General features: G+C 42.7%; 2 protein-coding genes across 2 annotated transcripts in view; both read right to left on the bottom strand.

Annotated features, from left to right (window-relative positions):
- The window catches only part of kiaa1549lb (KIAA1549-like b), a 77,256-nt gene extending 71,329 nt beyond the window's left edge, over positions 1-5,927 (bottom strand). The window contains exon 1 of the mRNA XM_069657862.1: positions 5,711-5,927. Within this exon, the coding sequence (XP_069513963.1) occupies positions 5,711-5,927 (217 nt within the window). The remainder of the gene's footprint in view (positions 1-5,710) is intronic.
- A 1,518-nt stretch (positions 5,928-7,445) lies between these two features.
- The window catches only part of hipk3b (homeodomain interacting protein kinase 3b), a 43,177-nt gene continuing 35,467 nt past the window's right edge, over positions 7,446-15,155 (bottom strand). The window contains exons 12-16 of the mRNA XM_069658000.1: positions 14,765-15,094; positions 14,533-14,679; positions 14,169-14,431; positions 12,854-12,990; positions 7,446-12,194 (exon numbers count right to left, since the gene is read on the bottom strand). Coding sequence (XP_069514101.1) covers positions 11,724-12,194; positions 12,854-12,990; positions 14,169-14,431; positions 14,533-14,679; positions 14,765-15,094 — 1,348 coding nt within the window. The 3' untranslated portion in view covers positions 7,446-11,723. The remainder of the gene's footprint in view (positions 12,195-12,853; positions 12,991-14,168; positions 14,432-14,532; positions 14,680-14,764; positions 15,095-15,155) is intronic.

Raw genomic sequence — 15,155 nt, 5'->3', positions numbered from 1 at the left:
AGTCCTGAAAAGGCTAAACAAGACATGGAAAAGAACAAAACTGCAGGATGCAAAACAAGACGAACCACAGAATACTAACTCATTTTACGGGTTAAAGCCTCTGCCTCCATCACAGATAGGACATGGCTTTGAATCTTACTGTCACGTCTCCTTGCCATGCATTCCTGAGCAGAAAGTGATGACTTGCAGTAGCTCAGGGATACCGTCTCATACAGGGAGAGGTCAGTGAGGTTAACCCCTGTCAAAACAGTGCCGTCAGCACTCATAAGCAACTGGGCGGGGGGCTGTGGTAGTACGAGTAAACACGGCCGACGTCACAGGAAAGTGGTTTTAATCGTGAAAGGACCAAACAAGCCTTTGCTCGTCTCGCTCCGCTGTGTGTCCTCGAGCTGCTGCCGAGCATCGATTCCACCAGCTGTGTTAATAAGAGAGAAATAAACCAGACAACAGCCCCCGCGAGGTAATTAAAGATAAATCTAACTGCATGGAAAAGATTAATGTTTGCAGCCACAGTACTCAGGAGGATACCAACAAGACACTGCACCCCTGACTGTCCTCTGTACCGCGTATTGTTGAAGAATCTGGAAATGGTTGTTGTAGGACAAAAATTGGCGTTCCCATATACCACATGTTGTTCGGATTCCCAGAGGAGGAATCTGTGAGTCAGGATATTAGCAGCTCACAGCGAGAGAGGATGTTTTTCATTGAGTAAACCTCACACAAGCACAGCAGCAGAGCCCCACCAGGGCTGGATCTCTGACGCCAGCGCTGATATCTGACATTTGGCGCTTCTGTACTGCAGTGTCTACTGATTGTTGTATATATATTGGACTGGCCCATAAATCAGTCTAGCTCTATTGTCTCAGCCACTGTGTAGGAGCAGCAAACACAACATTGAAAGTCACTGCCAGACCCTATTTTAATTAATCAGTTTAATTACTAAATCAGATTTTCTCCTCTGTGAAATAGACAGCGTCAGTTTGATTGCCTCTTACCTTGAAGTCAAACATGATGGACAGCAACCTAACAACCTAATGTGTGCTTTTCCCAACCAAAAGTGCATCATGATCTATGGTCAACGTTGTAAAAAGGTTCCCTGGTAAATGATTATATTCACGCTCATGGCTGTATGGAGGTTTCATCTTTATTATGGGGATGCACAGCTCAGGCATGATTAGGCAGGAGGGCTGATTCCTTGACCTTTTGCCTTTTGACTTAACAAGTGTCCTCTTAGCTGGTCTTATATTTTATATGTATAGTAAGAGAAATATACACTATAATCAGCAAAACCAGAGAACCATTCTCAATACTAGGGTTCTCCTCTAGTTTTGGGGCACTCTCGTCAGTTCGGGGTTGTCTATTTTTCACACACATGTGACCACAGTTGTAAACAGGGCTCAAGTTTTGAACCAAACCGGTGTAAATATATAACTTTTGCCAAAAGCAGTTCTTAAAGGACACATATTTTAGCTATCAATTTTCTATTATTCTAGTGTGTTTCTGAATCACGTTGGTAAAGTTTGTTTCGTTTTAAAAATTGTATACATATTTTAATTTCATTCTTTTTTGGAGCCTCTCCTTCCTCCTGAAACCAACAAGCCGGAGGTCAGACCTTAGCCACGATTGGCTGACAGTATTTGGAATGACCGCGTAGCCCCTCCCCCATGTGTGTGATCCCACGTGGGGGAGTGGCCGCACTGCACTCCAAAGTTAGTGGAAAACATGGCTGCTCTAGGATCGGTTATTCTGCCTTATATGTACGAGCCAGAATCACCAGGAGGTATCGGAATGGTAAGTTGAAATCTTGACAACGACTTGATCACAAGCTAGTGCAAGAAGGCAACCTGAGGTGAATGACGATTGGTCGATTGGTCATTCTGGAAAAACACGGAATTATACACTTTTTCACTGTGAACAATAAACACCCGAAAATGTCAAACACATGCAAAATAGGAGAATATCCATTTAAAAGATATGGCACCTTTAACAAGTGTCCTCTTAGCTGGTCTTAAGTGTTTAAGATTATTATTTTTCATTTTTTATATATAATAAGGGAAATAAGCTCTACATCCACCAAAACCAGAGAACCATTCTCCTCTAGTTTCGGGACATTCCCGTCAATTTGGAGCTGTCTACTTTTCACACATACCGCATGTGACCAGAGTAGTAGTAGTTTTAAACCAAACTAGTGTAGATATATAACTTTTCTCAAAAGCAGGTCTTAAGGAAAAATGTGTCTGTGCCCCTGGCATTGTTTGATGGCTGTGTTGCAGCACACATCTTTCCAAATCAACACCTTCCTAAATTCATACTTGCTGTTTTCACACCAATTCTCAAGGAAGTAGTGAAATAAAAATATTCTATCTAAAATATCCTATAAAAAATGGGTTAGAGTCTGTCATGCAAAACAACAGCAACAACAACAGCAGAATTGTAAATTGAGATCTGTTTGGTTGCCATTAAATTGCATCATTCCTAGTTTTCCTTTCCGGGAGAAATGATTGATCTAATGATCTTTGTAAACAGCTCTTATCAAACGGATAATGAAGAGATTTCACAAAAACATTTCTTCAATAATACAGAGTTTGAGCACGGCATGTCATGAATACCCTGTCATTATTAACGCCGGTGTAGAAACACCTTTTGTTGCCTGAGCCCCTGCTCTCCTACATGTCGGTGCACCGCCCTGATATGACTCCCTTTTCTCTGTCTGATACCTTAACTCAACCTATCTGCCAATACTGAGCATCAATTATATACAACTGCTCTCTTTCTGTCCATATTCAGAAATCTGTCTCGCTCTCTGAATAGGACTCACAGGAATCTTTTTTATCCAAGGCGGTATGAGACCAGGGATTACTGTGGCACTAAAATACTGAAGCGCTGGCAGGCTGTCACTAACAGATGGAGGAAACACAGAATTTTATGATGGCATTGACAAAGAGCTTTTTCTAATGTGGTTCAGTCACTTCATGTCCAATATCTTATCTGCTAAATAATGTGGGTATCTTCGCCGATACTTGGTTCACATTGGAAAACGTACATCTATAAATCTCTGCATAATGAACCCATTAAAGATGCATAAGGACGAATGGAAGGAGGGAATCAGGAACAAGCAAAGCTCAGACGTTAGGTAAAATATCAACGGAGATTACTGAACCATGAGTAACATTTAATTTGCAGAAAGGGGGAGGTCCCTTTATTAAAAACTGGGACCTTTCTAGGTGGTGAAGTAAAGGCATTCAGAATTTTAGTGCATTTTGATCATGATAATGCTGATTGTGAATTTAATTTTGTGTTTCGTTCCTGATCCTGATTTGTTTTGGTTATTCTGAAGGTGATTTATAGACTTGGCTCTTCACTGAGCATATTGTTGTTACGGTGGGATTAAAAGAAAATGTGTTGCAGCTAAGAAAGAGACATAATCGCACATTGCTGTTACGGAAGTTGAATCTGAAATGTTCTTATTTTGAAGTTATACATGATGTAATCTCTATTTAGGTGCGTGGATTTTGAGAAGTGTTCTGGTTTCCATTTGTAGTACGCTTGTAGTCCCAGTAATATCACGCATCAGCAGGCTGCAGCATATGAAGGAAAAACAGTCCGTGAGGAGAGCAAAAGCAGGCAGAACGTAATCCGCTGTAATGACATCCCGGCTCCCATCAGCGCCATCTGACAACAGTTAAGCTTCTGATTAATCTCTATAAACAGACATCTGCATGCTAACAGCTAACAATCTGCTCTAGATCAAAACTTGAGTCAAATTTCGCTTGACGCTGTCACGAAAGCCATTCAGCGTTTCGATTTCCCGACTTCCTTGAATGCAGCAGAAACGTTTGATCCAACCTCCGTTCAACTCTTAAAGACAGACCTGACAAAGCTTCATTTTTACTGTTTACTGATCTGCATCATGATGTTGTAATTTCGGCAAAGGTAAGACCCCTTAATTAAAGTAAATCACAAGAAAAAATGTTTCTTTTCCGCTGAAGTAAACCAGAAAGAAGCCTCTGTGTAACTTACTATTTACAGTGAAACTGAGACTCACCAGGAACAGATGAACGGGCTCCAACGTGGGATTTAATGAACTCAGAAATGGCGGTATTTATTATGCTAACATATCTGGGGGGAGGGGAGAAATTCTCTTCACTTTTGATCTGAACACGCGGTCGCTTCTGAATTTGCTAGCTGTACTGTAAACAATGCAGCGCACGGAAAAGGGAGTCTTGACAGGAAGTCCTTGTCGCTAACCGCTGGCTAAACTGGACACGCTCGACATGTTCACCGTTGTCCCCACAGGCTATATCGTCATCAGACTACAGCCTATGGGCTCTGAGATTGTTCATCATGTGACCATCCTGGGTGTTAAAGACATAATTATGAGACTGTTCAGTCTAGTGGAAACTATCAGTCAAGCAGTGTAAGAGACCACAGAATCCTACAACCATTCTCTCATATATCCACCAAAGACTACAGCCCAAGTGCACACTATCCTGACATAGATGAACACTTAAAGTACCGGTGTGCCCATTTTCACCCAATATGTACTGAATGGCTCAGGTGCTGCCGCTTCTGCTGGGCTCATGTGTTTAAGAATGGATGTGCTGACTGTGAGGAGGAGGAGGAGGAGGATGAGGGAGGGAGGGGAGGGAGAGAGGAGGAGACTCTGCTACTGTAGCAGTGCATCAGCAGAGGTGAGACTACAGCCGCTACATCACAGTTTGCACACTGGAGAGAGGTGACGGAGCTTCTGATGGAAACACACACTCAACTCTCTCAAAGAACATGTTGTTTTTGTTCAGTTTAGGGGTCATACCAGAGCGGCCCTAAGGCGTCCATACTGAGGAGGTGTAAAGAGTAAGAGAGGAGGTGCTGCAGCTAAACCAGTGCACCTGCAGGGAGGGAAAAACTGCCTTTTGCTCCCTTTTTCGTCAAGCTAAAGGGCAGCTATTTTTGCCAACCGTACCCATGCTGCATCTGTGCCGCCAGAGACAGACAGACCTACAGTACAGGGCTACAGTATGTGTGTCATTAGTGCTGACCCAGATGCTCTCACTGTCCTGTGACTGCATTCCCAGAACAACTCCCAGACACTAATAATAAGCTCTGTCATGATAATGCAACCACAATTTAAACGCACAATGTAGGACAAAGGGGGAAGTTGAGATGGGAGACACAAAGTTGAGGTTATAGCTCATCAAGAGTCCAGCTGCAGAGGAGAAGCAGAGGATCATGGTCTGATAAGAGAGACAAAAGAGTAGACGGGCTTTGGTCTCATGTGGAAAGACTCCTAGGTAAGCGAGGGAGAGTTACATCACACAAAGCACAGCCTGCAGTCCAGCATCAACACCGTCTCTCACAAAACATATCATGTCCGAGCGGTCAGTCAGGACATTAATACTCATAATAGCCAGCCTGGACAGCTTCCCTGACTGCAATGCAATAACAGCCTGCTGCATGCAAACAGCTTAAAGGTGCCTGGACCACACACAGTTAAGTGTTTCTGCAATAAATTGATAAAGCAAAGACATCCAGCTCCATCCGTACAGCCTGTGAATCATGAACCCAGCAGCAATAAATGTGCGGATTACAAAACGCTGCCTGCGTGAAACAAAAGATGAATTTCCAACCAAATCTGCTCCAGCTCTTTACATTAGATGTCACTTGATTAATGCAACATATCAGCGTGTGTTTAGTGCGGTGTGCTGCTTACCCTCTGCGGCCACAGCGCACCGGACAACAAGTAAAAGCATTCCCACAGACAGCACACAGTTCCCGAGCATCCCCGCTGCTCCGGCTCGCCACCTGGTCCTCAAACACCTCCCCTCTCCTCCGGCATCCGAGCGCCCACCGGGGTCCTCTCCTTCGGCTCCTGCCACCACCACTTTGGGGTGACCTGTCCGCCGCCCACTCCTCACACCGGGAGCCATATCCAGTGGATAAGTTGCTGAAGTTTCGGTCGTAAATAATACATCGGATCGATCCTCGTGTGTGAACGGGAGACACGGCGGTCCCGCGGTCTCGTCGTGCTGTCCAGGGCTGGAGGGGGGTTTGCGGGGTTGGTGTTGGGGTGGGGGGGACGCGGTGTTGGAGGGAAATTAAGAAATGCGCCCTATCGCTCCGCTGCGCTCGGTCCACCCAGCATCATCATCGCGGTGTGGCGCAGGGCGGCGCAGAGCTCACTTTGCCAAAGGTTTGACATCGAGCTGTGGATGGCAGACTGGATCATACAGACCTGCAGCAGACGGAGGATGCTTGGGTGTGCTCCAGTGACGCTAAGCCACAAATTTAAGGAAAGAGAAGCAGGAGGAGGGATGATAATTTAGAGTCTAACATCACCCCGGTCAAACTGAGCAAATTAGCCTCTCTGTTGTTAATTGTAGGGAGAAAGTCAGAAAGAGCAGCCTATAGGGCGACCTCTGCTGGACGAATGAGAGCAGACATGCGAAGCAACTGAGTCAATTTTTGCCTTTATGATCGATTGAAACGTTAAAGGTGATTTTATATACATTTTTTTCTTATTCTCCACTAACATATCTAGCTATAACCTGCCCTGGGAGCTACATTAACTGCAACGTGTATGTCTTATAGTGCAGATATAAGATCTGCTGTAGTACCTCCTTTCCTCCACTAGATGTCAGCCTAGACCAGGAAAAAAACCAGGCTATAAAACCTGAATGAACCCACTCTTTAGGTGACGAGAAAAACCCTCTCAACTCAAAAGACTTTAACACACAGAACTTTTTTTGAAAATAATCCATATTTTTAGTTTATATTTTATGAAATTATTTCTAAAACTTTAGTTTATTAACTAGTAATAGTATTTGTCTGTTTGTCTGCATGGTTCACTCCAGGGTGCACCTCCCATTTAGTAGCTGTTCTGCAGCTTTTGATCTTATTCTATGATCTTCATCAACAGTTGGAATTGAATTGAACAATTTCCATTTATTGGTATAAGTGTGGCCTACAGGATTGTTGTCCACCTTTGTAGCAGAATACTTTGGTCAATTAACTTCTTGTCTGACTGACAGAAAATTAATCCACAACAATAATTATTTAATCCTTGAAATATTTCTTATGATGCAAAAACAAACTTTCCTATGTCCGGTTATTAAAAACACAGATTAGCTGCCTTTTCTGTTTAGTATAAATTAAATTGTAATAATTTTCACTATTAAACATTTGAACATGTCCCCTTGGCTTCTGGGAAATTGCGATACACATTTGTTATTGAGTATTCTAAAAACAAAATGGCTAGTAAATCTTAAAATAACCACCTGCTGCAGACACTCTAATGTTACTTAGGCTTTAAAAACACTGGGCAATGAGCACATTTGGTGCACAAGCTGCAATATTATCAGTTTAATGTGTTGTGTGTACATGTGTTTACTCCAAGAAAAGCACCTGAATGGTCGAAAAAAAAACACACAAGACAAAACAAGCTGCTCCAATAGATTTTTTTAATTCAAAGTGAATCTTAACAATAATACACCATAAAGTCTTATTTTGACACTCACCAAAAGAGTCACCTGGAAAACCCGCTTAATGTGACAAAGTAGAGAAGGCTTGGTCACACCTAAATCACTGAGAACTAGAGAGGAAACACTATCGCAAACTGTAAATAGACATCACATCCATAGAGTTAGTTTTCCCAGTCCTCATACTGTAAATATTGCACAGTGCAATTGCTACATGGCAAACTAGTGTAGCACGAAATAAAAAAGCAAAGAAACAAAACAAACAAAAGAAAAACAAAGCCACAAAAGATCTACAGGTATTAAAACAGTAACAGTTCAGATTTCATGATCAAGTCTATTGATGAGCAATCTAAACAGATGATTCCATAACTTGCAGTGTGAATTAACTCTGAAATTGATACAGATGACCAGAAAATAAGAGCTTGAGAAGAACAAATCTCATCAAATCAAATCAAAGAGCAACACAGTAGCACATTTAGACTAATACAGACCCTGAATTAACATCTCGAAAGGATAATACCGCAGCAGAGGATTTTTTTTCTCTGATATGAAAGTCAGAAGTTTAAAAGAATTTTACAAACCACTGTTTTATCTGTTAAATGTTACATGAACCCTCAAATTAAAAACAAAAAATCCATAAACCAACGTCTCAATCGTGTGGAAAATTAAAAACAGTTTTAAGATTTCTCTCCTCTTGCATCCATTCTTTTCCTAACACGTGTGGGAGAGTTTATGCAGGCGCATTGCTGGTGAATACCTTTGGAGGAATCAAAACACAGATTTACACTTCACATGCTTATTATTGGGGAACTGTTTCAAGCACTACTCTGCCAAGTGCATGCCTTGTCGTCATAAGCTTCCTTTCCCAAAATGATGCTCGAGTATGATCCGTAAAAGCTTACAGGTCAGAAAAAAAGCTATTTAAAAACATGCAGCCGTATCCATGTCAGTGTTTAAACGAGGAGTATTGCACTCATGACGGACCACAATAATCTCCTTGACAGAGCAGGTTACACCCAGAGCACAGAATAAACATCCAGATAGACTACTTCCTGGATTAAAAGCATGGCTCTTGTGATTTTTTAAAAGGCCAGTGTAATCGTCTGTGCCCTGGCTGCTCCCGCTAAGTCTTAACTTGCACGATGGAAAAAAAAGCTGCTCTGAGCAGGCAGCTCCGAGGCAAGACACAGTGAAGCAACTTAGGTGTACATGCAAGGTAATGTAAAGCATGGAGATTATCTAAGAACACTTGGTGGTGCAATGAGCGCACAATGTAAAGTATTGCATCTGCTGTTCAGCCAGAGTGACTATCCAAAGATCGTTGAGTGTCATATCATTCAAAGTGTGTTTGTGTGTGTGTTATTACAGAAGGGAGATTATGAAGTCCTAGTTGTGTTTGTAGTTTTCCTGTTAGTGTGGTCTGCTCTATTCGGTTATTGGATTCTTTGCCTGCCTCCTTGAATAAGCGGTGAGGAACCACCATCTTGAATTCTAACTTTCTGAATCTCAAGGCACATACACAGTGCTGCTCACACTGTCTCAATTTCAGTAAGGAACACAGAACAATGGCCACACTTTTTGCACGGACGAAACATCTTGATATGAGACACTCATAAAGGGGAGAGCGATCCGAACACAAGGCAGTTCAGAATATCAAACTGTGAAACTGATATTCCAGCCAGATATAACATTAAACAGGTAAAAGGTTGCAATAAATACCTCAAATTAAAATCAATTTAACGGTAAAATAAGTTTTGGAACAGAAACATTGGGCTTAATTCATTTTTGGACACACAGCCTATAATCACCTGAACCCTTACAAGCCTAACTACCTGTATGAGAGCTTTGTGGCGAGCGTGTTTGTGTGTAATTGATGGAAAAGTTTCAGAAGCTTTTCAATGAACACGATGTTTAGTTTTTTTTATCCTGGCATCATCACAGTGCTCCTATAACGCGCTAAAAGAGAACTGCTAGTATACCGTACACGCACAATGAAAAAGTTAAATCAATCCTGCAAGCTACAGCTTTAGATGTGTACAAAACGTCCATATGAAAACATACAAAAATTAAGTTACATCGATACATCATTTATATGCAGTGATGAGCCCGAAAGGTTAATAAGGATAAAATACTGATGCAAAAACACACACCCCGAGAAACAACAAATGCAACTAATGTTCATCATCAGCAATACAGTAGTTACAATGACACTCCAAATATGAACGCAAAACACAAAAATCAAAACCACTTCTATTTCAGATAATTAGGGACCTATACAAAAATAGCAACGCTAGGTTTAAACTCAGAGAAATCACCTAATTTCACAGCTATTGAAGTGGCAATCATCATATAGCAGCTTATCTATGATACATTCAAGAAGAAATGATACGACTTATTAATTGCCCAATAAGCTAGACAAAACCTCGGCCGTTTTTTTTTTCTTTTAAATACAAATTTTTTTATTTGTTTTAATTTAACCCCATTCTACGACTAAAGTATAACTGAGGTCTATGCAAACATAATAGCTACCTTGCTCAGGAAATGAATTACAGTCTTTGGTGCTGCACAAGCAACTTCATTTGAAAATAAGAGACGAAAAAATTACACACAAAACTAGTTAAATGAACAGAATGCACACACAACATATCTACATATATATAGAGACTGGTGCTCCCGTCGTATATATATATGTATATATCCTCCCTGACGGAATGTATAAAATAAGCAGTCGACACCGATAAGCCTTAAGCCTTTAACAAATGGTATAATGTAAAGGGAAAAAGTTAACTTTGTCACACATGCATAAATGAGAGAATTGCACACAATTAACTCACACCTTATCAAGCATCTGTACTAAATAGTCTAGCTCTATAATATATGTCCATATATGTGTGTATATCAAATACTGCATGGTTTGCTCAGGCTTAGAAGATTCCATACCGTGAATTAATTTGCATTTTTTCCTTACCTAATCAAAGCCATGCCCACCACACTTCTAAACATCTAAGAAACAAAGTGAAAACACTCAAAAAATGAAAATACGAAGACGAAAAAAGAAAAATAATCAACGACTATTTAGATTGTATTGCAGTTTCGTCAAACAGTACAAATGCTGTTTGTAATAAGAGTTTCACTAAATAGAAAGTGATTATCAAATATTAAGCAATACTCAGTACTTGCACTTTGTACACTAGTTCATTCGGGGGAAGGGGAAAACGGAAAAAAAAAAACGAAACGTATTTCATGAAACAGTAAGCATTCGCAACAGCAAAGCATGCTGTTCTTCTTGAGAGAACAGAAAAGTAACTCACTACACACTGAAATTTACACCGACTCCAAAATATAAGCACCGCTATCCGCGATACATCACATCAATGCAGGCTATGCATGGACATATACACATGTGCATATATATACTCACACATAGGATGCATCAACTGATTGGAATTTCAAGTGCTGCAGTCCAGTACATTAATATTCATGTATATAGTCATATATAAGTAGTAACATTAACAACCTCAAATATGTAAGGCACTATGGCTGGGGACAGTTATACAATGCAGCGAGTCTTGTGACACGAACAATAAGAGCAACGTCTATGCATCTTTCCGTTTACATTTTTTGCTCATGCAAGACCACATGCAGCGTGAGGAACAACCCTATTTTTAGATCGGTTAATTGACTTGACATTGCTAACACCAAAAGACACCGAAAAGGTACAAATACTTCAAACGCAGTACAACATACACTGTGGACAACGTGTGCATCTGTCAATCTAGAGCTAGAGACTGGGATGGCTTTACAAATATGGATGTGTCTTGCACACGTAAGAAGGCAATATAGAAAAATAGCTGGGACCAGGGGTGCAAAGTCTAACTATTCAACACCACCCCAATTATTTACCTGTTTTGAGGAGTATTCGTAGAAGATCCAATGCAAAGATATATCAAATGTGCAAAACACATTAAGTGTGAGTTTAACTACTCATTCATTCTTTCATTCAATCACTCATACATTATTTCCTTCTTAATTTTTGCCCAAATCATCTCCACCATTGGAACTCTTTTTTTGTCTTTTTTTTAAAGCTTGAAGTTCAATTACACCCAAGTCTACAAAAAAAATAGCTTGCTTTCTCTGTGGTTGTGCCATGGTTTTGGAAATGAAAACCATGTTGTTTGTGGTTTAAGATAGAACTCGCCCTGCTCATTTAGCCCTCAGGTGGTTTGAAGGGAACCTGGGCAGCCGTGCTCAGATGTAAGGGTACTGGTTTATTTTGGTGGGGCTGAGGGGGAAACTGGCGTAGGCGGGCGAGGCGATGTAGGAGTGCGGGGGAAAGAGGGGCTTGAATTGGCCCTGGGGGTGCAGGGTGGGGGAGGGCAGCAGCCGGGGGTTGATGCCCACAGTGACCTGGTGCACGATGCCGGCCGGGTGGGAGATGCTGTAGGTGGGCTGGAGGACGGGGCGGGAGGCGACGGGGGAAGCCAGGAGGTGGGCCACGGGTGCGGCCGTGACAAGAGGACCAGCCGGGGGGTAGGACAGTAAGGTGGGCTGGGAGTGCGGGTGGCCCCCAAGGTGGGGGTGGGGGCCCGCGGTGTGGTTTGGGCTGCTGTGGGAAAGGGCGAACGTGTGGCCATGCATGGTGGGAGGGATATAGGCCTGTGGTCTCCGGTGGGCGAAGTTGCCGTTCCATTCCTGATGGCAGGAACCGAAATGCTGCACCTGAACGAGAGAGGAACCAGATACACCATTATTATCCAACTCTTTTTAACTGTTGTGTCTCATACTGTCAGAGCTTTAAGTAAGCAGTACTACAGTTTAATGTGAATCTTTAAATACACTTGTTCAGCCACAGACTGAGAGTTATTTTTAGCGAAGCTGATAGATCTGTTAGCAACAGGAGCGACTGTGGCGGCTGAGTTAAGTTCAATTTACTGTACACTGTAAGTGTGCTCTCGGCTGCTGCTTAGAGGGAAATACTTGCAATTCAAATGTTTGTCTTATATCATCTTAATGCAGAGTGTAGTCACAGCCACAGTATCTCCTTAAGAAATGTAACCCGTTTCTGCAACCATTTGCTAGCTTCTTTACTTTCTCACATGCCAGATAAAAGGACAAATGCAAGATACACCAACAACAATTTAACACACCGGTATTTAAAAATGGGACTACCCACACACAAACACTGCTAGCCAGCTCTGCCAGAGATTAAACCCAGGTTTTGAGTTAGTGGGAAAGTGTTAGTATCCCTTTAATGAAGTATACATATGCTTCAATCATCATAAATTATCTCAGGCTTACAAATCTGTCTTCAGCCAACACTCCTTAGGTGCTTTTATGTGTACCTGTTTGTGATTATGTACGTGACTGCATGTGCTCACCTGCCCAAAGCCTATAGGCTGCTGTTGCTGGGGCTGGAATGCAGGGGGCATCTTCTGCGGCCGGTTGAGGAGGGGAGTGGAGTGGTGGTGCCGTCCAGGTATGCCTCGCCCTTTGGACTGGCATACAGACTCTAAGACTGAGGTAGGTACAGAAGAAGAAACAGAGAGCGAGACAGAGGTTAAAGATTGTACAGTGTCCCACTATCCACATCTCAAAGTAAATAAGAGGCAGAAGGAGATGCAACCAGAGATTGGATTCAACAACAACCACACAAATGGCAACATTAGTGGCAGGATGCTTTGAGGGCTTATCAGGGATTTCAGCTGTGTTTGATCAGTTCCAAAACCTTTAAACACAGTGGCATCTGTCCTCTGAATATGATCTAGGTGATTATAAATAGATGTGTTTGGGGGATGAAGGAGGAGTTGGTAACTAAGCTTGTTCATAGATCTTATAGTGGGGTCAGACCATCAGCTATAAATACACCTGGTGGCACGAGAATAGCAAGCTGTGCCCTTTTATGTTGGGCTTAAGTTGCAATAGTTTGACGGTCGGGAAGGCTGATGCCTTTGACATTAGAGGTGATTTGACTCTGTGGATTTAGAGTTGAACCCTCCACTTTAAAAGAGCCAACTCTTAGATTAACTCTGTTATTGAAAGAGACAGCAGAGTCCCACCGACTACAGCTGTTAAAAAGCCTACATATAGCATATGTGACTCCACTTTAATGGCTGAAAGAAAGATTCAAACACACATTTCTTTAAGGCAGCCAGAAAATGTGTTAATGTTGTATTCAGGTCGTTACACATTTTATGGGCGGAGTCACACATGTTTTATGTAGCTTTGAGAGATGCACATCCACACAGATAAAGTGGCTCTCAGAGTAAAGAGCGTTGACAGCAAACAAATATCCACTCCACAGAGTAGAGCAGATACGTCAGGGCAGGTCACCCATAATCACCTGTGAGAACCTCTGTGGCCTACATAGACAGCATAATCCCAGGTCATGTGACCTGTGGAGCAGACAGCAGCAGTGGTGACTGGACCTTTGAGCTAACATGACCTACTCAGCTGGTCATCTGAGGGGATAACACCGTCAGACTTCAGACACACAACAACTGAGTGCGCAAGGAAACCTGATTTAGTTATTGAATTATTCAGGGTTAGAGAGATGTTGGGCTAAAAGTCTTCAGCATATAAACAGCACAACTCCCAAACTGTAGGCTTGACACCTAATAGAGATAATTAGAGCAACTGAAAGTCAGACATACTGAATATATTTGTATTAGCAATGCGTCATACTTCTAGTTTTACCTGTGTTGCCAGGCATTTCATTGCCAACAGGGTTGTTGTTGTTATTGTTCTGCACCCTCATTGGAGGCACCACAACGGTGCGAACTGGAGGCTTGCTGGGCTCGGTCTCTGGGGCAACGCAGGCCACACGGGGCTCGCAGTTCTGGTTGGTGTCAGCGATGAATCGTCTCTGTGTGAAGGGGCTGTTGCTTCGGCCAGAGGTGTCTGATGCGGGCGAGCTGTCAACTGTGTCACAACCGCTTTCCTGCTCGTCGTCCGACATACTGCAAGAGGGCAAACGATGAGGAAGGAAGTTGCGTTTGTGCGAGGTTGCAAAACAAAACTGAGCAAAACAGTTGTAGGAGCTTTGTTGCATTGACAGTACCTGTTTGGGTGTTTGCAGGGGGAGGTGCTGGACTGGGCGGAGGCTGAGGAGCTGGTGCTGAGCGTGCTGTCTGGACTGCTGAGGGAGCAGACTCTCTCCATGCTAACAGTGCTCTGACATGCCTCACAATCTGCACTCCCCTTACACCTATAAGCAGAGAGATCAATAAAGTAAGACATTTAAGACCCAAATAAGAAATATCTTTAAGAGTAGCCTGATGGTCAGTACTCACTCCCCCATCGAGTGCCTCTGTGCTCCCTCCTCTTCGTCGCTGCTGATACTGATGACACTCACGGTCGGGCTAGCTAGGTCAGAGATCACCATGGCCTGCCGCTGCTCCTGCGAAACTGAAAGCTCCTCACAGCCTGGCGCCACTTTACAGCAGTTCGTCTCATGCTCCTCCACCTGCTTCGTTCTTTGCGCCTCTCCAGCAGTACGCCCCTCCTCTGGGCATCTGGCTGCCTCCTCTGCTACCTCATTCACATTCTTTGCTGTATCGGCCATCTTTGGGGACTGGCATGCTATATTTTGGATGTTTGTGTTTTGGGAGTAGTTGCTGCCCCTGTTGAAGAAGAAAAGTTGCTTTCAGAACAAGAGAACACCTTTCAGTTTATGTTTAGAAG

This window comes from Semicossyphus pulcher, unplaced genomic scaffold, assembly GCF_022749685.1.
Source record: "Semicossyphus pulcher isolate SPU_LCO1_2020_fin unplaced genomic scaffold, fSemPul1.0.p SCAF_1, whole genome shotgun sequence".
Classification (NCBI taxonomy): domain Eukaryota; kingdom Metazoa; phylum Chordata; class Actinopteri; order Labriformes; family Labridae; genus Semicossyphus; species Semicossyphus pulcher.
Note: the sequence above shows the minus strand (reverse complement) of the source record. Positions and strands in the feature narration are given on the sequence as shown.